At 45.6% G+C, this 25,401-nt stretch overlaps 1 protein-coding gene across 8 annotated transcripts in view; it reads right to left on the bottom strand.

The window, feature by feature from the left end:
- Positions 1 to 25,401, bottom strand: part of ZNRF3 (zinc and ring finger 3) — a 257,576-nt gene that overhangs the window by 187,588 nt on the left and 44,587 nt on the right. For 3 of the 8 annotated variants that reach the window (XM_024239980.3, XM_054543268.2, XM_063722830.1), the window contains one exon: positions 19,371 to 19,565. The exons of 1 other annotated variant lie outside the window; for it this stretch is intronic. In XM_024239980.3, coding sequence (XP_024095748.3) covers positions 19,371 to 19,565 — 195 coding nt within the window. Of the gene's footprint in view, positions 1 to 19,370; positions 19,592 to 21,614; positions 21,688 to 25,268; positions 25,354 to 25,401 lie in introns of those variants that run through there. 4 more of the 8 variants (XM_054543271.2, XM_054543269.2, XM_054543272.2 and 1 more) reach the window with 3 other exon arrangements.

Genomic DNA, 25,401 nt, shown 5'->3' with positions numbered 1-25,401 from the left:
ATTACATAAGATGATGGATGGGCCGTGGTGGGCCTGGAGAGAGGCATGGGCATGCTCACAATGGCTGTGAGCTCGTATTCCCCCAGCTCCAAGCTCAGGACAGACTCTGAGCATCTTCATGCATCTGTTCCCACAGCACCTGGCACGGAGACTCACTTATACAAGGTGCTCACCAAATGCTTTCACTCACTTACAGAAGCCATGAGTGGCAGCCACTTCTGATATTCAGGAGTTTTTAACATCCCTGTGGCTCTTGAGTCCTGGTGCTAGAGATATGGCCTGCACTCCTGTTTGTTTCTTCAATGAGTTAATGATTTATCTCCTGTGTTAAATTTTGTTTAAACAGACATGACCCCGTTGGTGGCCAAGGCTCTGTCCTGTCCAAAGTGTCTCAGGGATCAAAGAAGCCCAAAGACACAGGACCCCTCCCACTGCCCCATTCCAGAACTGTCCTTTAGCCTACTGGCATCTGCCTCTGCACCATGGTCTCTTGACGTTAGCCACCTTGCTTGTAGCCATGCTCTAGCCAGAGCTAGAGGCCCTTAGCCTCTCTTTGAGAAGAGTCTGCCTCTCTCCAGGCCACAGCATAGCCATGTGCTCCCGAGGGCCCTGTTGTCCTTACCGCCATCACTATCTTTCTTCTTTCTTTCTTCTTTCTAAAGAAAATCAGTGAAGGTAGAGACCCCATCCTCCTAGCCCTGGGGGAATGGACCTGCCTATGAGTAAGAGGACTGCCCTGCTCCTGGTGTGTGTGGGAGGTGAGCACGCCTCATACTGCTACGTGCCTGGTCTTCTCCAGCCTCTAGTCTGGGCTCCCTGTCCCCTGACTTTGCTGCTCCCCGCTCCAGCTTCCTGCCTATTAGTATTTTCCCAGGGCTACTGTAGCAAACTACCACAAACTTGGTGGCTTAAAACAACAGAAATGAGGCCAGGCACAGAGGCTCACACCTGTAATCCCACCACTTTGGGAGGCCGAGACAGGAGGATCACTTGAGCCCAGGACTTCGAGATCAGCCTGCACAACATAAGGAGACCCTGTCTCTGTTTCACAGTTCCGGAGGCCATGAGTCCTAAATCAAGGTGTCACCAGGGCCATCCTCCCTCCAAAGACTAGGGGAGGATGCTTCCTTGTCTTTTTCAGCTTCTGGTGGCTGCCAGAGTTCTTTGGCTTGTGGCTCCCTCACTCCAATCTCTGCCTCCATCTTCACATGACTTTCCCCTTTGCTCTGTGTCTTTTCCTCCTATGTCTATTATAAGGACAGTTGTCATTGGATGTAGACTCTACCCAGGTCATCCAGGAGGATCTCATCTGGAAATCATTGACTTCATTTTATTTATTTATTTATTTATTTTGAGACAGAGTCTCCCCCTGTTACCCAGGCTGGAGTGCAGTGGCATGATCCTTGCTCACTGCAGCCTCTGCCTCATGGGTTCAAGTGATTCTCTCACCTCAGCTTCCCGAGTAGCTGGGACTACAGGCGTGCACCACCATGGCCAGCTAATTTTTGTATTTTTAGTAGAGACGCGGATTCACCTTGTTGGCCAGGCTGGTCTCAAACTCCTGGTCTTAAGTGATCTGCCCGCCTCGGCCTCCCAAAGTGCTAGGATTACAGGCGTGAGCCACCGTGCCCAGCCTAATTTCATACTTTTCCCAAATGAGATCACATTTACAGATTCTAGGCAGACATATCTTTTGGAAGGGCCACCTTTCAACCCACTGCAACTAGTATCAACTGAGACCAGAAGAATATGGGCATGCTAGGTAGTAAAAACAAAATCAGTAGTCCGGGTGCCGTGGCTCATGCCTGTAATCCCAGCACTTTAGGAGGATCAGTCTGGCTAAGATGGCTAAACCCTGTCTCTACCAAAAATACAAAACTTAGCCAGGCGTGGTGGCAGATGCCTGTAATCCCAGCTACTCGGGAGGCTGAGGCAGAGAATTGCTTGAACCCGGGAGGCAGAGGTTGCAGAGAGCCAAGACTGCACCACTGCACTCCAGCCTGGGTGACAGAGCAAGACTACATCTCCAAAACAAAACAAAACAAAACAAAAAAATCAGTGAAGGATAGAGAGCCCAGCCCTTTAGAAGTGAAGGAAGGTCAAGGTACTTGTGGCTGGAGAACAGGAGAGCAATGAGAGGTGAGGTGGCAGGGGGCTGGCAGGGGTGGGGCGGTCGGGGCAATGTGTACAACCCTAACAGACCAAGGCAAGAAGATGGGGCAGCCAGGATGGTTTTAAGTAGGGAAATGATATTAATCAATTGCCATTGACTTTTTTCCTTTTTTCTTTTTTTCCTTTTATTTTATTTATTTATTTTTGAGACAGGGCCTCCCTCTGACACTCTGGTTGGAGTGCAGTGGTGTGATCATGGCTCACTGCAGCCCTGAACTCCTGGGCTCGATGTTACCTTGGCCTCTTAAGTAGCTGGAGCTATGGGCACATGCCACCATGCCTGGCTCTGCCATTGATTATTGAACAGCTAGTTATCCACATAGAAAAAAAAAGTGTGTGTGTCAGGGGAAGATTCCTGCATCACAACATACACAAAAATCAACTTCAAGAAGATTAAAGTCAGCCGACTGTGCTGGTTCACACCTGTAATCCAAACACTTTTGGAGGCCGAGATGGGTGAATTGCTTGAGCCCAGGAGTTCAAGACCAGCCAGGGCAACATGATGAAACCCCATCTCTACTAAAAATACAAAAATTAGCCAGACGTGGTGGCAGGCACCTGTAGTCCCAGGTACTTAGGAGGCTGAGGCATGAGAATCGCTTGAACCTGGGAGACGGAGGTTGCAGTGGGCCAAGATAGAACCACTGCCTCCAGCCTGGGCGAGAGTCTCACTCTGTCTCAAATAAATAAATAAATAAATAAGCTGTACAAACATGCAAAACAATACCACTTCTTGTTAGGCCATACGTATGGATGTAATAAAATTATAAAGAATTACATGAGAATAATAAACATCAAGCTTAGGACAGTATTTATTTGGGGGAGGGGAAAAATAAGTGATTGAAGAACACATGGGTTTTCTGCAGTTTGGGGATGTTTTTCTTTTCTTTTCCTTCCTTCCTTCCCTCCCTCCCTTCCTTCCTTCCTTTCTCTTTCTCTCTCTTTTTTTTTTTTTTTTGAAACAGAGTCTTATTCTGTTGCCCAAGCTATAATTCAGTGACATGATCACCGTTTACTTCAGCCTCAAATTTCTGGGGCCAAAGCAATCCTCCCACCTCAGTCTCCCAAGTAGCTAGGACTATGGGCATGCGCCAACACACCTGGCTAATTTTTTAAATTTTTTTCTAGAGACGGGGTCTTTTTTTTGAGACAAGGTCTGGCTCTGTCGCCCAGGCTGGAGTGCAGTGCTGCAAACTCTGCCTCCCAGGCTCACTGCAACCTTGGTTCACGGCAACCTCCACCTCCTGGGCTCAAGCTGTCTTCCCACATCAGTCTCCCGAATAGCTGGGACTGTGGGTGTGCACCACCATGGCAGTTAATTTTTTTGTTGTTGTTATGGAGATGGAGTCTTGCTCTGTCGCCCAGGCTGGAGTGCAATGGCGCTGTCTCAGCTCACTGCAACCTCTGCCTCCCGGGTTCAAGTAATTCTCCTGCCTCAGCCTCCCAAGTAGCTGAAATTACAGGCGCGTGCCAGAATGCCCGGCTAATTTTTGTATTTTTTGTAGAGACGGGGTTTCACCATGTTGGTCAGGCTGGTTTCGAATTCCTCACCTTGTGATTCGCCCACCTCAGCCTCCCAAAGTGCTGGGATTACAGGGGTGAGCCACCGCACCCAACCTAATTTTTGTATTTTTTATAGAGACGAGGTTTCACCATGTTGCCCAGGCTGGTTTCAAACTTGTGAGCTCAAGTGATTCACCAACCTAGGCCTCCCAAAGTGCTGGGATTACAGGTGTGAGCCATTGCACCCAGCCAATGTTTTATTTCTTTTCTTTTTTTTTTTGAGACGGAGTCTTGCTCTGTCTGTCGCCTGGAGTCTCGCTCTGTTGCCCAGGCTGCAGTGCAGTGGCGCCATCTTGGCTCATTGCAAGCTCCACCTCCCGGGTTCACGCCATTCTCCTGCCTCAGCCTCCCGAGTGGCTGGAACTACAGGCGCCTGCCACTGCGCCGGGCTAATTTTTTGCATTTTTAGTAGAGACGGGGTTTCACCATGTTAGCCAAGATGGTCTCAATCTCCTGACCTCGTGATCCGCCCGCCTCGGCCTCCCAAAGTGCTGGGATTACAGGCGTGAGCCGCCGTGCCCGGCCTATTTCTTAAGTCATGTGGTGGGAACAAAAATGTTTGTTGTGTTGTCCTATATATCTTCTGGTATTTCAAATATTTTTTATTTTAAAAAAGAGATGATACCAAAAAAATAGTATACCAATGGCCAACAAGTACATTAAATGATTCTTTGCATTATTAGCCTTCAGGGAAATGCACAATGAGATATTATTTCACATCCACTAGGATGGTCATGATTAAAAAAAAAAAAAAAAAAAAAAAAAGACCAGCACAGTGGCTCACGTCTGTAATCCCAGCACTTTGGGAGGCTGAGGCTGGCAGATCATGAGGTCAGGAGTTTGAGACCAGCTTGGCCAACATAATGAAACCCTGTCTCTACTAAAAATACAAAAAAAAAATTAGCTGGGTGTGGTGGCGGGCACCTGTAATCCCAGCTGCTTGGGAGGCTGAGGCAGGAGAATCACTTGAACCTGGGAGGCAGAGATTGCAGTGAGCCGAGATCGCACCACTGCCCTCCAGCCTGGGGGACAGTGCAAGACTCTGTCTCAAAAAAAAAAAAAAAAAGGGGGGAGGTACTGGGTGTGGTGGCTCATACCTGTAATCCCAGCACTCTGGGAGGCTGAGGTGGGCAGATCACTTGAGGTCAGGAGTTGGAGACCAACCTGGCCAAGATGGTGAAACCCCGTCTCTACTAAAAATGCAAAAATCGACTGGGCGCAGTGGCTCACTCCTGTAATCCCAGCACTTTGGGAGGCCGAGATGGGCAGATCAGGAGGTCAGGAGTTCAAGACCATCCTGGCTAACACGGTGAAACCCCGTCTCTACTAAAAATAGAGACTAAAAATACAAAAAATTAGCCGGCCGTGGTGGTGGGCGCCCATAGTCCCAGCTACTTGGAAGGCTGAGGCAGGAGAATGGCATGAACCTGGGAGGTGGAGCTTGTAGTGAGCTGAGATCGCACCACTGCACTCCAGCCTGGGAGACAGAGGGAGACTCTGTCTCAAAAAAAAAAAAACAAAAATACAAAAATTAGCCAGGTGTGGTGGCACGCACCTGTAATCCCAGATACTTGGGAGGCTGAGGCATGAGAAATGCTTGAACCTGGGAGGCAGAGGTTGCAGTGAGCCGAGATCACACCACTGCACTCCAGCCTGGGTAACAGAGTGAAACTGTGTCTCAAAAAAAAAAAAAAAGTGTTGGTGAGAATGCAGAGAAATGGAAACCCTTGTTTATTGCTGGTAGGATGTAAAGTGGTGAGCTGTTATGGAAAAGTTAGGCAGTTCCTCAAAAAGTTAATCATAAAATTACCATATGAGGGCTGGGCGTGGTGGCTCACACCTATAATCCCAGCACTTTGGGAGGATCACAAGGTCAGGAGATTGAGAACATCCCGGCTAAAATGGTGAAACCCCATCTCTACTAAAAATACAAAAAATTAGATGGGCGTGGTGGTGGGTGCCTGTAGTCCCAGCTACTCAGGAGGCTGAGGCAGGAGAATGGCGTGAACCTGGGAGGCGCAGCTTGCAGTGAGCCAAGATCGCGCCACTGCACTCCAGCCTGGGCAACAGAACGAGATTCTGTCTAAAAAAAAAAAAAAAAAAAAATTACCATATGGTCCATCGATTCACCTCCTAGGTATATGCCCAAAAGAATTGAAAGCAGGGACTTGTACGAAATGTTCATAGCAGCATTATTTAAAATAGCCAAAAGGTGGAAACAACCCAACTGTTCATGAACAGATGAATGGATACACAATGTGATGTAGACATTCAACAGAATATAATTGAACCTTAAAAAGAAATGAATTCTGATTCATGCTACAACATGCAAGAACCTGGAAAACATCATGCTAAGTGAAACAAGCCAGACACAGAAGGACAAATATTACGTGATCCCACTTGTATTCGGTACCTAAAATAGGCATAGTCAGAGACAGAGGGTAGAATAGTGGTTACTAGAAGCTGCGTGAAGGAGAAATGGGGGGTTATTGTTGAATGGGTATAGAGTTTCTGTTTGGGAAGATAAAAAATTTCTGGAGGCCGGGCGCGGTGGCTCACGCCTGTAATCCCAGCACTTTGGGAGGCTGAGGCGGGCGGATCACGAGGTCAGGAGATCGAGACCATCCTGGCTAACATGATGAAACCCCGTCTCTACTAAAAATACAAAAAATTAGCCGGGCGTGGTGGCGGGCGCCTGTAGTCCCAGCTACTCAGGAGGCTGAGGCGGGAGAATGGCATGAACCCGGAAGGCGGAGCTTGCTGTGAGCCGAGATCGCGCCACTGCACTCCAGCCTGGGCGACAGAGCCAGACTCCGTCCCAAAAAAAAAAAAAAAAAAATTTCTGGAGATTGACAGTGATGATGGTTGCATAACATTGTGAATGTGTTTAATGCCACTTTAAAATGGTTAAAATGGCAAATTTTATGTTATGTACGTTTTATCACAGTAAAAAATAATCACAGGCCAGGCGCTGTGGCTCACACCTGTAATCCCAGCACTTTGGGAGACTGAGGTGGGCGGATCACCTGAGGTCAGGAGTTCAAGACCAGTCCGGTCAACATGGAGAAACCGTCTCTACTAAAAATACAAAAATTAGCTGGGCATGGTGGCGTGTTCCTGTAATCCCAGCTACTTGGCAGGCTGAGGCAGAAGAATTGCTTAAACCCGGGAGAGAGAGGTTGCAGTGAGCTGAGATCATGCCACTGCACTCCAGCCTGGGCGACAGAGCGAGACTCTGTCTCAAAAAAAAAAAAAAAAAAATCACACACACAAAAAATGAAAGGATGGAAAGAAATATACCATGTAAATTCTAATTAAAAAGCCAGGATGATTGTATTAAAAACCAAATAAAACACTATGGCATGCCAGGCGTGGTGGCTCATTTCTTTAATCCCAGCACTTTGGGAGGCTGAGGTGGAAGGATTACTTGAGCCCAGGAGTTTGAGACCAGCCTGGGCAACATGGTGAGACCCTGTCTCAAAGAAGAAAAAAACACTATGGCAAAGTGACATGCTGCTGAATCTAAAGTAATTGTCATAAATAATTGCCTAATAAATATTTCATTTATAAAAAATTAACTTTTAAAATAAAGTTTCTGGGTCAGGAGCATACACTTTGTTTTTTTGGACAATTAAACCAACACTCCGTATTTGCCACCATCAGGATTTATTTCCACTCAGTGACTCACCCACAGCCCAACCTGAAGGCCCCTCTCCAATTGACCGCACCGATTCAAGCTCATATCAGAAAACAGCAGAAAGCAGTTAGAGGGTACAGCGCACTATGATCATGCCAGTGAATAGCCACTACATTCCAGCCTGGGCAACATAGTGACACCCCATCTGTTAAAAAATAAATATGTATCATTTTTCTTTGGAGTCGTATAGTGTATTATATAATCTCATTTGACCCTCACAACCTGAGATAGATAGGGCAGGTATAATTATTTCCATTTTAAAGACAGGGAAACTGAATCTCTGAGAGGTTTAGTCACTTCACTTGTAAAGGGTGAGACCAGATTAGAACCTAGGTCTTCTGACTTCTAGTTGAGTAATAACATGACATTAATCAGGACATGTTTACTTGCACCCATTTTTTACTGAGTGGTAATGATACCATATGATGGTGATATCTTCCAGTAAAGAAATCTGAGTTAATTTCAGATTTACCTAGAAGAATCTGATATTTGAACCTGATAAGGTTCTTATTAAATAAGTACCTTAATTAATTAATTAATTAATTTTTTGAGACAGGGTCTCACCCTGTTGCCCAGGCTGGAGTGCAGTGGTGCGATCTCCACTCACTGCAGCATCCGCCTCCCGGGTTGAAGTGATTCTCCTGACTCAGCCACCTGAGTAGCTGGGATTACAGGTACACGCCACCATGCCCGGCTAATTTTTGTATTTTTAGTAGAGATGGGATTTTGCCATGTTGGCCAGACTGGTCTCGAACGCCTGAGCTCAAGCAATCTGCCCACCTCGATCTCCCAAAGTGCTAGGATTAGAGGTGTGAGTCACCACGCCTGGTCCTGTTCCTAAATTTAAATAGCCATGTTCTGTATTAGATCTGAAAAATTCCAAGCGACATTCTAAAGGCCAAGGGCAAAGCTGAGTATGTGATCTCCTACCTCTTAATTACTTTGGAACTGTGGCTACCAACCTCGCCACAAAAGTAATGCCTTTTAGCTAAACCAGTGGGCTAGAGTGTAATGTTCTTCCACCCTTGATAAGCATTATAATCAAGTAAAGCGATAAACTTGTCTGTCTCTACCCAATGTACAAAGTCATTGAAATATTGACCCCAAACCATCCAGAATCAGCCAAAGTTGATCAATAACAGAGAGGTCTCTGCTATTAAAGCCCCATTACCATACAATGCTGGTATTGAAAGGACTTTTAGAAATAATCTAAGGTCAGCCTGGGCTCAGTGGCTCACGCTTGTAATCCCAGCACTTTGGGAGTCTGAGGTGGGTGGATCACTTGAGGCCAGGAGTTTGAGACCAGCCTGGGCAACATAGTGAGAGCCCATCTCTAAAAAAAAAAAAAAAAAAAAAAAAGAAGAGGAAGGAGAAGAGAAGAAGAAATAATCTAAGGTTAATAGAGATGGCAAAAAGGTTTCCCCTCAAGGGCCAACTCTTACCAGCTGTAATGTTAAAAAGGACTCCGAGGCTGTTTCTATGTCTGGACTTGGTAGGAAAGGCTCCTACGTTTGGTAAGAGATACCTGTCCTGGTCTCTTTACTCCCATATACAAGACACTTAACACAAAGTGACAATTTAAGAAACAATTTCCGGCCGGGCGTGGTGGCTCGCGCCTGTAATCCCAGCACTTTGGGAGGCGGAGGCGGGTGGATCACGAGGCCAGGAGATCGAGACCATCTTGGCTAACACGGTGAAACCCTGTTTCTACTAAAAAAATACAAAAAATTAGCTGGGCTTGGTGGTGGGCGCCTGTAGTCCCAGCTACTCGGGAGGCTGAGGCAAGAGAATGGCGTGAATTAGCGAGACTCCATTTCAAAAAAAAAAACAAAAAACAATTTCCTTAAAAGAAGCAATGATCCAACATAGTACATGCTATAAAACACACAACAAAATGCACATAAGTCTTTCCTCTTTTAGAATGTAACTTATTTCAAGGTAGGAATGTATATGGGGTATGTGTTGGCTATGTATAGGTCCCTCCTACTTGTGTAGGTAGAAGGTTGATTCTCATATGGGAAGTAACTTGCCCAGGGTCACGCAGCACTTCATTGGACAAGCTGGGACTTCAGTGCAGGTCTCCTAGGGTTCATGGCCATGGCTCCTGCTCTGTATGCACAGCCTCCATGGACCTTCCAACCACATACTGATCTCAGTCCAACATCATAGCAAGATGGTGTTACTAAATTGTTTTTCTCTTCTAAACAAAATCTAAGTCTACATCTCAGTTTTCCTCCTTTGGGGTGTCCATTTGTCACTCACAGACAATCTATTAGCCACATGCCATCTCCCTAACCACATACATAGTCCACAACAGACTCAAAAGTGATGGGTCCAAGATTTCATGGGCTAGCCAGTCCTGTTCCCTTTGATGAAAGTTTCTGTCTCTCACTAGTCTGGTAGAAGGCTCAAATTTGTGAGCTTACAGTTTCAAAAGAGGTGGGATAACCAAAGCGGAGAGCAATCATCTTTCTGTGTCAACTCTAACCTGACGGCAGGAATTGTAACAGCAGAATGTGTTGCAAGGTGCTGCTTGTATTGCCCCCTAGTGCTAGAAACAGGAACAACACGCTAGGCAAGTCGTAACATTTTCCAGCTGCAAAGAATTGATCTCAAAGATCTTAATTCAAATCGCAACACTTTATTTCACAATAGAGGAAGGCAAGGTCGGTAGAGGGAAAGGGATTCAGCAGAGCATACGGCAAGTTAGTGGTGAAGTCAGAAATAGAACCAAGTTCTAAACTTTGACTCCTATATTCAAGACGCTTATCACAGAGTGATAAACTAAGAAACAATTTCCTTTAAAGAGGGATGATCCAACATAGTACATGCTATACAACACAGAGCAAAATGCACTTAAGTCTTTCCTCCGTTAGAATATAAACTATTTAAAGGCAGAAACTTTAGTTGATATGCCAAATACCCTTAGGATTAATAAATATTAATGAGAAGGATAATGGTCTTTAACATCTATTGTGCTAGTCCCATTTTCCAGATGTTGGGATTTAGTAGCACTTGGCTGCCACAACCACTAACCCACCTCTTTTTTTCTTTCACTCAACAAATACTCATGGAGCATCTCCTATGTGTCAGGTACCATTATTGGTGCAGGAGATGCCATAGTGGCCAAAATGGAGTCCCTTCTCTTAGGGAGACCAGACTCTAACTGGGGGAGATGGATGAGAAACATGTTAATAACCAAATACTTGGTATGTTGGTCTTATGAAATGAATATCTGTGTTCCTCCCGCCCCCAAGATTCATATGTTGAAGCCCCAACCCCCAACATGACTGGATGTGGAGATAGGGCCTATAAAGAAGTAATTAAGGTGGCCGGAAGCGGTGGCTCCTGCCTGTAATCCCAGCACTTTGGGAGACGGCGGATCACAAGGTCAGGAGATCGAGACCATCCTGGCTAATGTGAAACCCCATCTCTACTAAAAATACAAAAAATTAGCCAAGCGTGGTGGCACATACCTGTAGTCCCAGCTACTCGGGAGGCTGAGGCAAGAGAATCGCTTGAACCCAGGAGGTGGAGGTTGCAGTGAGCCAAGATCACGCCACTGCACTCCAGCCTGGCAACAGAGCAAGACTCCATCTCAAAAAAAAAAAAAAGAAGTCATTAAGGTAAAATAAGGTCTTAAGGGTGGGATCCTGATCCCTTATAAGTGTTAGTGCCCTTATAAGAAGCAATACCAGAGAGCTGTCTCTCTCTTTCCCACAAGCATATGGAGAAGAGGTCATGTGAGCACACAGCAAGAAGGTGCCCCGGAGTTCAAGACCAGCCTGGGCAAGATAGTGAGATCCCCATCTCTACGAAAAATAAAATAATTAGCCACGTATGGTGGTGTGTGTCTGTAGTCTCAGCTACTTCGTAGGTTGGGGTGGGAGGGTCACTTGAGACCAGGAATTTGAGGCTACGGTAACCCGTGATCGCACCATTACACTCCAGCCTGGGTGACAAAGCAAGACACCGTTTTTAAAACCAAATAAATAAACAAATCCACCAGGCGCAGTGGCTTACGCCTGTAATCCAAGAGCTTTGGGGGGCCAAGGCGGGTGGATCACCTGAGGTTAGGAGTTCGAGACCAGCCTGGCCAACATGGCAAAACCCCGTCTCTACTAAAAATACATAAATTAGCCAGGCGTGGTGGCATGCACCTGTAGTCCCAGCTACTCAGGAAACTGAGACAGGAGAATTGCTTGAACCCAGGAGACAGAGGTTGTAGTGAACCGAGATCGTGCCACTGCACTCCAGCCTGGGTGACAGAGCAAGACTCTGTCTCAAAAATAAATAAATAAAAATAAAGATAAAAATAAATAAACAAATAAACTTACAACCTCTCTTCTGGGGAAAGCAAGGAATGATCCTGTTTCAGCAGGTTCTCATGCCTCCCCCGACACCCCTCTTCTCTTTCCTGTCATCTGCAAGTTTCTACTAAAGCTACTTTCTCCCAGAAATACTTGTTTCCTCCTCTGAACTCCCACAGAAAGCTCCCCACATCTTTCTAATGTATCTCAACACAGTTCTACATTGTATTAATGACCTTCGGTTCCTGGTTGTCTGTGAGCTTCTAGAGAACAGGGCTCCGTGTGTGATCATTAGGAAGTGGGCAAGGGGAACAGCATAATGAAATGGGAAAAGTATAGACCAGTGTGATCCAATGGAACTTCCACAATGATGGAAATGTTCCACACTTGTGCATCACATGATGAGGAACGCCTTCTGAGAAATGCATCATTAGGCGATTTCACCATGTGAGCCTGGAGGGCATTTGCACAAACCTAGCTGGTGTAGCCTACTCTACACCTAGACTATATGGTGTAGCCTATTGCTCCTAGGCTACAAACCTGTAAAGCATGTTGTTGCACTGAATACTGTAGGCAATTGTAACGCAATGGCAAGTATTTGTGTATCTAAACACATCTAAACATAGAAAAGATACAGTAAAAATACAGTATTATAATGTTATGGGAAGACTTTTGTCTATGCCGTCTATCATCGACTGAAATGTCATTACGTGGTACATGACTGTAGTTGCACTGCCCTATGCTATGGCCAGTAGCCAGCTATGGCTGTTGAGTGCTTGAAAGGTGGCTCATGGGGCTGTGGAACTGAATTTTTAATTTTATGGTTTTGTTTGTTTCTTTGTTGTTGTTGTTGTTGTTGTTTTGAGACGGAGTCTCACTCTGTCCCCCAGGCTGGAGTGCAGTGGCGAGATCTCGGCTCACTGCAAGCTCTGCCTCCCGGGTTCATGCCATTCTCCTGCCTCAGCCTCCCGAGTAGCTGGGACTACAGGCGCCCACCACCACGCCTGGCTAATTTTTTTCGTATATTTTAATAGAGACGGGGTTTCACCATGTTAGCCAGGACGGTCTCGATCTCCTGACCTCGTGATCCGCCTGCCTCGGCCTCCCAAAGTGCTGGGATTACAGGCTTGAGCCACCATGCCCAGCTTAATTTTATGTTAATTGTTATGAATTAAAGTATTTATTTACTTCTTCATTCACTCATTCATTTACTTATTTTTGAGACAGGATCTCATTCTGCCACCCAGGCTTGGAGTGCAGTGGCATGATCATAGCTACTGCAGCCTTGAACTCCTGGGCTCAAGCAATCCTGCCACCTCAGCCTCCTGAGTGGCTAGGACTAACTGAGACTCCTGTGCACCACCATGCCTGGCTAATTTTTAAACAATTTTTTTGTATAGATGGGGTCTCACTATATTGCCCAGGCTGATCTTGAAGTCCTGGCCTTAAGCAATTCTCTTGCCTCAGCCTCTTCCAAAGTGCTGGGATTATAGGTGTGAATCACAACACTTGGCCTGTTGTTAATTAAATTTATTTATTTATTTTTATTTTATTTTTTGAGATGGAGTCTTACTCACTCTGTTGCCCAGGCTGGAGAGCAGTGGCACCATCTCGGCTCACTGCAACCTCCGTCTTCTCGATTCAATCGATTCTCCTGCCTCACCTTCCCGAGTAGCTGGGATTACAGGCACCTGCCACCATGCTCACCTAATTTTTGTATTTTTAGTAGAGACGAAGTTTCACTGCATTGGTCAGACTGGTCTTGAACTCCTGACCTCAAGTGATCCTCCCGCCTCAGCCTCCCAAAGTGCTGGGATTACAGGTGTTAATCACACCACTCAGCCTGTTATTAATTAAATTTAAATAGCACGGTGGGCCCAATGGCCACTGTATTAGGTAGCACAGGGCTAGACTTTGAAGAAAGAAAATTGACCCTCAGTTCTACCACTCATAAGCTCTCAGGAAGCCCTGTCCACTCTACTTCCCAAATGTGTTCCAGATCCATTGCCCCCTCCTGTCCCCATGCCACTCTTGCCTAGCTCACAGACTGGTCCAGGTTGTTCTCTTGCTCCTAGCCTGATCTTTCAGATGAAAAATCTGGTCCTGGGCTAGGCGTGGTGGCTCACACCTGTAATCCCAGCACTTTGGGAGGCTGAGGCAGGTGGATCACTTGAGGTCAGGAGTTTGAGACCAGCCTGGCCAAATAGTGAAGCCCTGTCTCTACTAAAAATACAAAAATTAGCCATACATGGTGGTGGGTGCCTGTAATCCCACCTACCCGGGAGGCTGAGGCAGGAGAATTGCTTGAACCCGGGACGTGGAAGTTGAGGTGAGCCGAGATCGCACCATTGCACTCCAGCCTGGGCAACAGAGCAAGACTTCATCTCAAAAAAAAAAAAAAAAAAAAAAAAAAAAAAATCAAATCTGGTCCTGTTTCTTCTGTACTAAAAATACTTCAGTGTCCCTTACTGACCATAGTGGTTTCTCATACCCAGAACTAATGATATATTCTTGGCGCTCCTTGAGTTCTTTTTTCCGTTTGTTTGTTTTTTGAGGCGGAGTCTTGCTCTGTCACCCAAACTGGAGTGCAGTGGCACGATCTCGGCTCACTGAAACCTCCACCTCCAGCATTCAAGTGATTCTCCCGCCTCAGCCTCTCGAGTAGCTGGGATTACAGGCATGTTCCACCATGCCCAGCTAATTTTTTTTGTATTTTTAGTAAAGACGGGGTTTCACCATTTTGGCTACACTGATCCTGAACACCTGACGTCAAGTGATCCACCTGCCTGGGCCTCCCAAAATGCTGGGATTACAGGCATGAACCACCGTGCCTGGACCCCTGAGTTCTTTATGATAATCTTTGTTTTCTTTTCTAAAATTTCAAACCTACAGAAAAGTGGAAAGAACAGTATGTATAGCTTTCATTGAGCATTGCAAATTATTAACTTTTACCCTTTCTGTTTCACTTTTCCTGAACCATTTGAAAGTAAGTTTCAGATATGAAGACTAAAACAACAACAACAACAACAACAGCAACAACAACAAACTCCTAAGCACTCAGGCTGGGAGTGGTGGCTCAAGTCTGTAATCCCAGCACTTTGGGAGGCTGGGGCAGGAGGATCACTTGAGGCCAGGAGTTCGAGACCAGCCTGAACAACATGGCGAATCTCTGTCTCTACTAAAAATACAAATATTAGTCAGGCACGGTGGTGCACTCCTGTAATCTCAGCTACATGGGTGGCTGAGGCACAAGAATCACTTGAACTCAGGGGGCAGAAGTTGCAGTGAGCTGAGATTACGCCACTATACTCCAGCCTGGGCGAGAGGGCGAGACTCTGTCTCAAAAACAAACAAACAAACAAACCAAAAAACTCCTATGCACTCAAAATACGTCTCCTAAGAATAAGGACATTTTCCTATACAACCACAATATCATTCTGCTTATGATAATTTTAACTTTTGTTTTAATAATATAAATAACACCATATAAACATATTCTGGAACATCTAGATGGCCTCATTATATTACAGTACTGTCTCTCAAATTCAGTGCCTTTAGTAGACAGGATAGGCTAGATTATGCTGCAGGTAACAGCCCCAGCCTGGGCAACATAGGAGACTCCATCTCTACCAAAAGTCTTTTAAAATTAGCCAAGTGTGGTGCTGTGTACCAGTAGTTTTAGCTACTCGGGAGGCTGAGGCAGAAAGATCGCTTGAGCTCAGGAATTGAAGGCTGCAGTGTGCCGTGATCACGCCACTGCATTCCAGCCTGGGCAACAAAGGGAGACCCTGTATCAAAAAAAAAAAAAAAAGAAAAAGAATGAAATCATGTTATTTACAGTAACATGGATGGAACTGGAGGTCATTATGGTATAATTGAAATAAGTCAGGCACAAAAAGACGAATATTGGATGTCCTCACTTGTGTGGGAGCTAAAAAGCTGATCTCAAAGAGTCAGAGAGTAGAATGGCATGTACCGGAGGCTGGGATGGGTGTATGGATGGGAGGGCGGTGATGAAGAGAGGTGGGTTATCAAACATACAGTTAGATAGAAAAAGTTCTAATGTTTGATGGCAGAGTAAAGTGACTATACTCAGCAACAATGGACTGTGTATTTCAAAGCAGCTAGAAGAGAGGACTTGAAATGTTCCCAACACTTAGAAATGGTAAGTCCTCGGGCTGGGCACGGTGGCTCACACCTGTAATCCCAGCACTTTGGGAGGCCAAGGTAGATGGATCACCTGAGGTCAGGAGTTCAAGACCAGCCTGGCCAACATGGTGAAACTCCATCTCTACTAAAAATACAAAAATTAGCTGGACATGGTAGCGGGTGCCTGTAATCCCAACTACTTGGGAGGCTGAGGCAGGAGAATCACTTGAACTCAGGAGGCCGAGGTTGCAGTGAGCAGAGATGGAGCCGCTGCACTCCAGCCCCTTCAGCCTGGGTGACACAGCAAGAGTCCGTCGAAGGAAAGGGAAGGGAAGGGAGGGGAGGGGAGGGTAGTGGGGAAGGGAAGGAAGGGGAGGGGAGGGGAGGGGAGAAGGGAAGGGAGGGGAGGGGGGAAGGGAAGGGAGGGGAGGGGGGAAGGGAAGGGAGGGGAGGGGAGGGGGGAGGGGAAGGGAGGGGAGGGGGGAGAGGAGGAGAGGGGGAAGGGGAGGGGGGAGGGGAGGGAAGGGAAGGAGGGAGGAAGGAAGGAAGAAGGAAGGAAAGGAAAGGAAGAAGGAAGGAAAGGAAAGGAAGAAGGAAGGAAAAGAAAGAACTGGTAAGTCCTCAAGGTGATGGATACCCCAAATACCCTGACTTGATCATTACACATTCTGTGACTGTAACAGATACTCACATGTCCCCATCAATATGTGAAATATATGTCCCCATCAATATGTGCAATATTATGTATCAATTTATAAAACGTGTACTGCTGCCAGGCGCAGTGGCTTACAGGGGTTTGAGACCAGCCTGGCCAACATGGCAAAACCCCATCTCTACCAAAAATACAAAAATTAGCCAGGCATGGTGGTGCACACCTATAGTCCCAGCTACTCTGGAGGCTGAGGCAGAAGAAGAATCACTTGAACCTGGAAGACAGAGTTTGCAGTGAGCCAAGATCACACCACCACACTCCGGCCTGGGCAACAGAGACTCTGTCTCCAAAAAAAAAAAAAAGGTGTATTGCTGCCTCACACTATATATCCATTACATGGCACCTGGCAGTTTCACATCACCTCCCTCCAAAAGCCAGGATGACACCAAAGTAGACTTTTTTTTTTTTTTGGATACAGAGTCTCACTATGTTACCCAGGCTAGTCTCAAACTCCTGGCCTCAAGCGATCCTCCCACCCTTGGCCTCCTGAGTCGCTGGGATTACAGGCATGAGCCAGCATGCCTAGCAGTAGCCCTCATTTTGAATATTGCTGGTTGCCACGACAGAGTGAGATAGAACTCTCGAAAGGTCTCACACCAGCAATTCTATGCTCTGGCCCAGCTCACAACTCATTAGCCAGTACTAGGTGCCCAGAAGTCAGAGCACAGAGATTTGGGTGAGCAAAATTAATAGCATGTGTTTGTGATGGTCACGGAGATGAGATAGAGCTAACTTTAATTGTCATGGGCAATAAGAACAGAACACAGCAGGGCGCAGTGGCTCACGTCTGTAATACCAACACTTTGAGAGGTTGAGGTGGGAGGATCTTCTTGAGGCCAGGAGTTTGATACCAGCCTGGGCAACACAGCAAGGTTTTGTCTCTACAAAAAAAATTTAAAAATTAGCTGAGCGTGGTGACGCATGGCAGGCCGAGACCAGAGTATCACCTGGGCCCAGGAGTTTAAGGATGTAGTGAGCTATGATAGTGCTACTGCACTCCAGCCTGGGTGACAGAGCAAGATTCTATCTCTAAAAATAATAAATAAATAAATAAATAAATAAATGATTTTATTCAAAAGCTTCTCCTAGCACCTTCTGTCGACACCTCGTTGGTAAGATCTCAGTCACGTGGTCAACTGTGGCTGCAAAAGAGCCACGGGAAATACCGTTTTTCTAGCTATGTACACGGCTGTCCTGATGGAGTAAATTGAAATTCTGTTATTCTAATTTAGTAAGGAAGAATAGACATTAAGAGGTCTCTAAGCAGACCAGGCGTGGTGGCTCACGCCTGTAATCCCACGACCTTGGGAGGCCGATGCAGGTGGATCAGTTGAGGTCAGGAGTTTGAGACCAGCCTGACCAACATGGCAAAACCTCATGTCTACCAAAAGTACAAAAATTAACCAGGTGTGGTGGCAGTTGCTGTGATCCCAGCTACTCTGGAGGCTGAGGCTGAGGCAGGAGAATCGCTTGAACCTGGGAGACAGAGGTTGCAGTGATCCCAGGTTGCACCATTGCACTCCAGCCTGGGTGGCAGAGTGAGAGTCCCTCTCAAAAAAAAAAAAAAAAAAAAAAAAGGCCAGGCGCGGTGGCTCATGCCTGTAATCCCAGCACTTTGGGAGGCTGAGGCAGGTGGATCACCTGAGGTCGGGAGTTCGAGACCAACCTGAACAACATGAAGAAACCCTGTCTCTACCAAAAATAAATTAGCCAGGCATGGTGACACATGCCTGTAATCCCAGCTACTCGGGAGGCTGAGGCCAGAGAATCGCTTGAACCTGGGAGGTGGAGGTTGCAGTGAGCCAACATTGCACCATTGCACTCCAGCCTGGGCAACAAGAGTGAAACTCTGTCTCAAAAAAAAAAAAAGATTTCTCTAGGCAGTAGTGTCTGCCACAGGCTGCCTGCCTTTATGCAAGATGTTTTCTCTACCAGAAATGCCCTTCTGGATATAGCCAATCCCCATCCAAGCTACACTTCCCCTATGTTATATGTGAAATGTTTATTTAGAAACAGAATGCTTGTTCCCTGGTGCTGTAAAGAAATAGCACTCGAACATAAATTTAAATCTCTCAGCAAGGTAATTTTTACTTTCTGCAGAAAGGGTGCTCACTGCAGATGGAACAATGGCAAGAGCACACCTGAATAAAGGAGGGAAGCAATTTTTATCCCTTACGCAGTTCGTCCCTGCTACTGTGTCCTATCTCCATTGGCTGGAGCCAGACCTCAAAATTTAAACTAAAACCTGATTGGCTAATAACGTTAAACTTTTCTAAATAGGTAAAAGCAATGGAAAGACAAAGGAAAAGAGGAAGTTGCTCATGAAAGGATTTTTAAAAAGTAATAATATTCCTAAATAAGGAATGGGTATAGGCTGCGAGCTGGGACATGCCTGTGAGCACGTCCAGCACAGATATCTTGGTTAAAGTATGACGTAGAATGTACTACCTGCCTGTGAGCATGTCTAGCATAAAGTTAATCTTTAAAAGAAACTGTTATTTTTAACAGTTGTGATTTATTCTTTAACAAGAAGGGAAACTTTGAAGAGGAACTTTTACTTTCTACACCCTATTTCACAAAGGTCTCCTTGACTTCACAGTTTTATCAATCCCTGTCCACACTTAACTCCTTGAGGGTAAGGACTGTGTCTTATTTATCTTATGTATCCATATGCCTTTGAATGGCACAGAATATACCCCTAGTAAATATTTGAATTAGTGGGGACTTGAACGTGCTGTGGCTTATTAATCATAAAAATGTGACTCACCCCAATCATGAGAGCAGGGCCATAGTGAATCCACCTTGGCTTTCCCCACTGTGCCTGGCCCAGAGCAGATGTTCCAGCTGGAACACACTCCATCCAGCCCCACCTTCCCTGGCTTTCCTGAGGCAGATCCGTTTTGTAGATCATAGTACTGGACAGGATTTGGCAGGTTTCTGGCCTGGGTCGTTCCTTATAGAGCTGCGAGAGGTACAGGTGGAAAGAGCCTCATGTGAGGTCATACAGTGAGTTAGCAGCAGTACAGATATCAGACCCAGAGCTTCAGCTTCCCAACCCAAGGACATTCATTTGATGACTGTGCTCCAAAGTCATGCTGGCTTCCTTTCAGGCCTAAGGCTAGGATGGCTAAGATTGCCCCAAAAGATGACCCCAGGATTAAGTGGGCTGTAACAGTATGTTAAAGCTACTGTTTTTTCTTTTTTTCTTTTTTTTGAGATGGAGTCTCACCCTGTTGCCCAGGCTGGAGTGCTGTGGCATGATCTCAGCTCACTGTGACCTCCACCTCCTGGGTTCAAGTGCTTCTCCTGCCTCAGCCTCCTGAGTAGCTGGTATTAACAGGCATGTGCCACCATGCCTAGCTAATTTATTTTTAGTGGGGATGGGGTTTCACCATGTTGGTCAGGCTGGTCTTGAACTCCTGACCTCAAGTGATCCACCTGCTTCGGCCTCCTAAAGTGCTGGGATTACAGGTGTGAGCCACTGCGCCTGGCCTACTTTCTTTTTTAACAGAGACAGCTGGCCGGGTGCAGTGGCTCACGCCTGTAATCCCAGCACTTTGGGAGGCCAAGGCGGGTGGTCACGAGGTCAGGAGATGGAGACCATCCTGGCTAACACAGTGAAACCCCGTCTCTACTAAAAATACAAAAAATTAGCCAGGCGTGGTGGTGGGCGCCTGTAGTCCCAGCTACTTGGCAGGCTGAGGCAGGAGAATGGCATGAACCAGGGAGGCAGAGCTTGCAGTGAGCTGAGATGGTACCACTGCACTCCAGCCTGGGCAACAGAGCGAGACTCTGTCTCAAAAAACAAAAAACAGAGACAGCCTCACTCTGTCAACCAGGCTGGAGTGCAGTCGCTCAATCATGGCTCACTGCAGCCTCAACTTCCTGGGCTCACATGACTCTCCCATATCAGCTTCCAGAATAGCTGGTAGTTCCAGCCTCTGGAACTATAGATGTGTGCCATCATGCTGGGCTAATTTTTATCATTTTTATTTTATTTTGTTTTGTTTTGTTTTTAGAGATAGGCTCATGCTCTGTCACCAGGCTGGAGTGCAATGGCACAGCCATAGCTCACTGTAACCTCAAACTGCTGGGTTCAAGCGATTTTCCTGCCACAGCTTCCAGAGTAGCTGAGACTACAGGTGCATGGCACCATTCTCAGCTAATATATATATATATATATATATATATATATATATATAAAAATAGAAATGGGGTCTCACTATGTTGTCCAGGATGGTCTCAAACTCTCGGCCTCAAGAGATTCTCCTGCCTTGGCTTCCCAGAGCGTTGAGATTACAAGTGTGAGACACTGCACTCAGCCTGCTACTTTTAATTCCACTAAAATAAGTACCAATGTTCACTGAGGGAAAAAATGACAGAAAAATTGCTGTTACTAAACTCATGGCTTTTACATTTTATTTGATAAATTTGTCTCTCACCTTAAGGAACTGTTTTTGTTTGTTGTTGTTGTTTTTGAGATAGAGTCTTACTCTGTCACCTAGGCTAGAGTACAGTGGCACGATCTCGGTTCACTGCAACCTCTGCCTCCCAGGTTCAAGTGATTCTCCTGCCTCTGCCTCCCAGGTTCAAGTGATTCTCCTGCCTCAGCCTCCCAGGTAGCTGGGACTACAGGCATCCATTACCATGCCTGACTAATTTTTGTATTTTTATTAGAGACAGGGTTTCACCATGTTGGCCAGACTGGTCTCAAACTCCTGACCTCAAGTAATCTTCCCACCTCAGCCTCTCAATGTGCTAGGATTACAGGTGTGGCAACCTCACACGGCCTGTTCTTTTCTTTTTATTATTATTATTATTTTTTACAGACTCTCGCTGTGTCACCTAGGCTAGAGAGTAGTGGTGTGATCATAGCTCACTGCAGCCAGCTTCAAACCCCTGGGATCAAGCGATCCTCTGCCTCAGCCTTTCAAGTAGAAAGAGCTGCTCATTCTAAGAAACAATGCTTAGTTCCTGCCAAAGCTTCTAAATTCCATAAGTCTCTCCTCACCTTGGTACTTCCAAATTCAAAGGTTCCCCAAACATACACACACCTCCAAACATATATATGCCCAGAATAAAACCTGGAAGGAAAAACATAAAATATTAATAGTGGATTTTTCTCTAAGTGGTAGAAACACAGGTGATTTTCATTTTCTTTTTGGTTTGCTTTTTAATTTTCCAAGTTTTCTACAATCAACATGTATTACTTTTATAAGTAGAATAAAAGTACTAAAAACAATAAATAAACCTAATGTTTGGAGAGGGAGAAGAAGTCCCCAATACGCTTAAACTTGTGCTATTACAGTGATGCATCTATGATTTACTCATTCACTCAACATGTATATCTTGAGCACCTATGTGCCAAGCACTTTGTTGGGTACAAGGATTGTTACAATGAATAAGACAAACATGGTTCCTCCCTTAACGGAAACTTTTTATCTTCTTTATTTTCCAGAGTTACTGTGATATATGTATATTGCTTAAATTCTCTTCCTTTCCTTCCTTTCCTTTCTTTCTTTCCTTTCTTTCCTTCTTTCCTTCCCCTCCCTCCCTCCCTTCCTACATCCCTCTCTCTCTCTCTCTCTCTCTTTCTTTTCCAGAGTCTCATTCTGTCATCCAGGCTGGAGTGCAGTGGCATGATCTCAGCTCACTGCAACCTCCGCCTGCCAGGTTCAAGTGATTCTCCTGCCTCAGCCTCTTGAGTAGCTGGGATTACAGACGTGTGCCACCACGCCTGGCTAAATTTTGTATTTTTAGTAGAGACGGGATTTCACCACGTTGGCCAGGCTTTTGGGTCTGGCTTCTTTCACTTAACACAGTGCTTTCAAGGTCCATCCATGTTGTATGTCATTCCTGTTTATTGCTGAATAATACTCCATTGTATGAATAGACCACATTTGTTTATCCATTCAATGTTGGTTATTATGCATAATGCTACTATGAATATTCATATGTTTAGTGCAGGCATAAGTTTTCAATTCTCGAGTATATACCTAGGAGTGGAATTGTTGGATTATATGATAACTATGTTTAACTCTTAAGGAATTGCCATACTCGTTTTCAAAGCAGCCACACCATTTTGTATTTCTACCAGCAATATATGAGAGTTCCAATTTCTCCACATGTTGAAGAACACTTCTTGTTTTCTCTCTTTGTGATTACAGCCATCCTAGTGGGTATGAAGTTGTATCTCACTGTGGTTTTGATTTGCGTTTCCCTAATAACTAATGATGTTTACTGTCTTTTTTTTTTTTTTTTTTTCCAGACAGAGTCTTGCTCTGTTGCCCAGGCTAGAGTGCAGCGGTGTGATCTCGGCTCACTGTAACCTGCGCCTTCCAGGTTCAAACAATTCTCCTGCCTCAGCCTCCCGAGTACCTGGGACTACAGGTACCCACCACCACACCTGGGTAATTTTTTGTACTTTTAGTAGACACGGGGTTTTGCCATGTTAGCCAAGATGGTCTCTATCTCCTGGTGATCCGCCTGCCTCTTGGGATTACAGGCGTGAGCCACCACGCCAGGCCTGTTTAATGTCTTTCATGTGATTACTTACCATTTGTGTATCTTCTTTGGAGAAATGTGTATTCAAATCCTTTACCCATTTTTAATAGTTTTAATAACAAATTGTTATTTGTCTTTTATTGTTTAGTTGTAAGAGTTCTTTATATAGTCTGGTTACTAAACCCTTATCAGATATATGATTTGCAAATATTTGCTTCCATCCATTCTATGGGTTGTTTTTTCACTTTCTGTTTTTTGTTTTGTTTTGTTTTGTTTGTTTTTCTTGTTTTTTTTCAAGATGGGATCTCAATCTGTTGCCCAGGCTGGAGTGCAGTGGTGTGATCAGATCATAGCCCACTGTTGCGTCAAACTCCTGGACTCAAGCCATCCTCCCACCTCAGCCTTTCAAGTAGCTGGAACTACAGACATGCGCCACCATGCCCTGCTAATTTTATTTTATTTTTCATAGAGACAGGGTCTTGCTATGTTGCCCAGGCTGATCTCAAACTCCTGGCTTCAAGCGATCCACTTGCCTCGCTCTCCCAATGTGCTAGGATACAGGCGTGAGCCACGGCACCTGGCCAGTTTCTTTCTTTCCTTATTATTTATTTATTTATTTATTTTTGAGACAGAGTTTTACTCTGGAGTACAATGGTGCGATCTTGGCTCACTGCAACCTCCACTTCCCAGGTTCAAGTGATTCGCCTGCCTCAGCCTTCCCAAGTAGCTAGGATTACAGGCATGCACCACCATGCCCGGCTGATTTTGTGTTTTTAGTAGAGACAGGGTTTCTCCATGTCGGTCAGGCTGGTCCCGAACTCCCGACCTCAGGTGATCCGCCAGCCTCGGCTTCCCAAAGTGCTGGGATTACAGACATGAGCCATCGCACCTGGCCCTTTCTTTCCTTATTTTTAAGTTTTATTTATTTAAATAAATAAATAAATAAAATACCACCTGTTGCCCAGGTGGTAGTGCAGTGGCTATTCACAGGCATGATCATGGGGCACTGTAACCTTGAACTCCTAGGCTCAAGTGATCCTCCCTGCTCATCCTGAGTAGCTGGGACTGCCTTTTCACATTCTTGATGGTGTCCTTTGATGCACAAAAGTTTTAAATTTTGATGAAGTCTAACTTACCTATTTTTGCATTTTGCCTTTTTTCTCAGCCCCTTGCTTTGGCCTGCTTGTGATGGACTGAAGCAACATCAGTGCTGCCACTGTAAGAACTTCAGGAAGCTTCTTCTGTTTCTCATCTATTTGCAGCATTTTTGTACAAGTTGCTTCACATTTTTTGCCCTTGCCATAACCTCTCCTACTCAAAGCGGTTTTTATATTGGGCACATTCTAATTTATTATTAGGCTCTAGTCAGGAGCAACCCACATTTTCAACTGATGTTTGTTGATTTCAACATCCATATGTACAATGCCCAGGTTTGGCCACCAGCTTCCTGAAAAGTTCTCTTGCCTGCTGGTGGTAATTATACATTTCCTCTGGTGAAATGGAATAAATTAGTAGGATTTCCACATCCTGGACAATGCCTACTTCTACTGCAAAAAGTTCTAAGGCCGCACACGGTGGCTCATACCTGCAATCCCAATGCTTTGTGAGGCCAAGGTGGGAGGATTGCTTGAGTCCAGGAGGTTGAGGCTGCAGTGAGACATGATTGTACCACTGCACTCCAGCCTGGGCAACAGAGTGAGACCCTGTCTCAAAAAAAAAAAAAAAAAAAAAAAAAAAAGCCAGGCCTGGTGGCTCATGCCTGTAATCCCAGCACTTTGGGAGGCCAAGTAATCCCAGCACTTTGGGAGGCCAAGGCAGGTGGGTGACCTGAGGTCAGGTGTTTGAGACCAGCCTGACCAACATGGTGAAACCCCGTCTCTACTAAAAATACAAAAATTAGCCAGGCTTGGTGGTGCATGCCTGTAATCCCAGCTACTTGGGAAGCTGAGGCAGGAGAATCACTTGAATCCAGGAGGTGGAGGCTGCAGTGAGCCGAGATTGCACCGCTGCAGTGAGCCGAGACTGCGCCACTGCACTCCAGCCTGGGTGACAGAGTGAGACCTGTCTCAAAAAAATAAAAACAAAAATAAAGTTCTAAAAAATACAGATGTGTCATTTCAAATTCTCCAAGAAGCAGGGCCAAAGAAGGGATTAGACGTACAAGATTTGTGGAAGAAACACCAGTGGATGATAAAGAGAGGCAGAGGAGGCAGGGAGTCCTTTAGACCTCGAAGCAGGTCTCACTCCTGTGAAAAGAAATGGGCAGGAAGGTTTAGGTAAGAAGAGCCTCAGAG

The sequence above is a fragment of the Pongo abelii genome, chromosome 23 (genome assembly GCF_028885655.2).
Source record: "Pongo abelii isolate AG06213 chromosome 23, NHGRI_mPonAbe1-v2.0_pri, whole genome shotgun sequence".
NCBI lineage: Eukaryota > Metazoa > Chordata > Mammalia > Primates > Hominidae > Pongo > Pongo abelii.
Note: the sequence above shows the minus strand (reverse complement) of the source record. Positions and strands in the feature narration are given on the sequence as shown.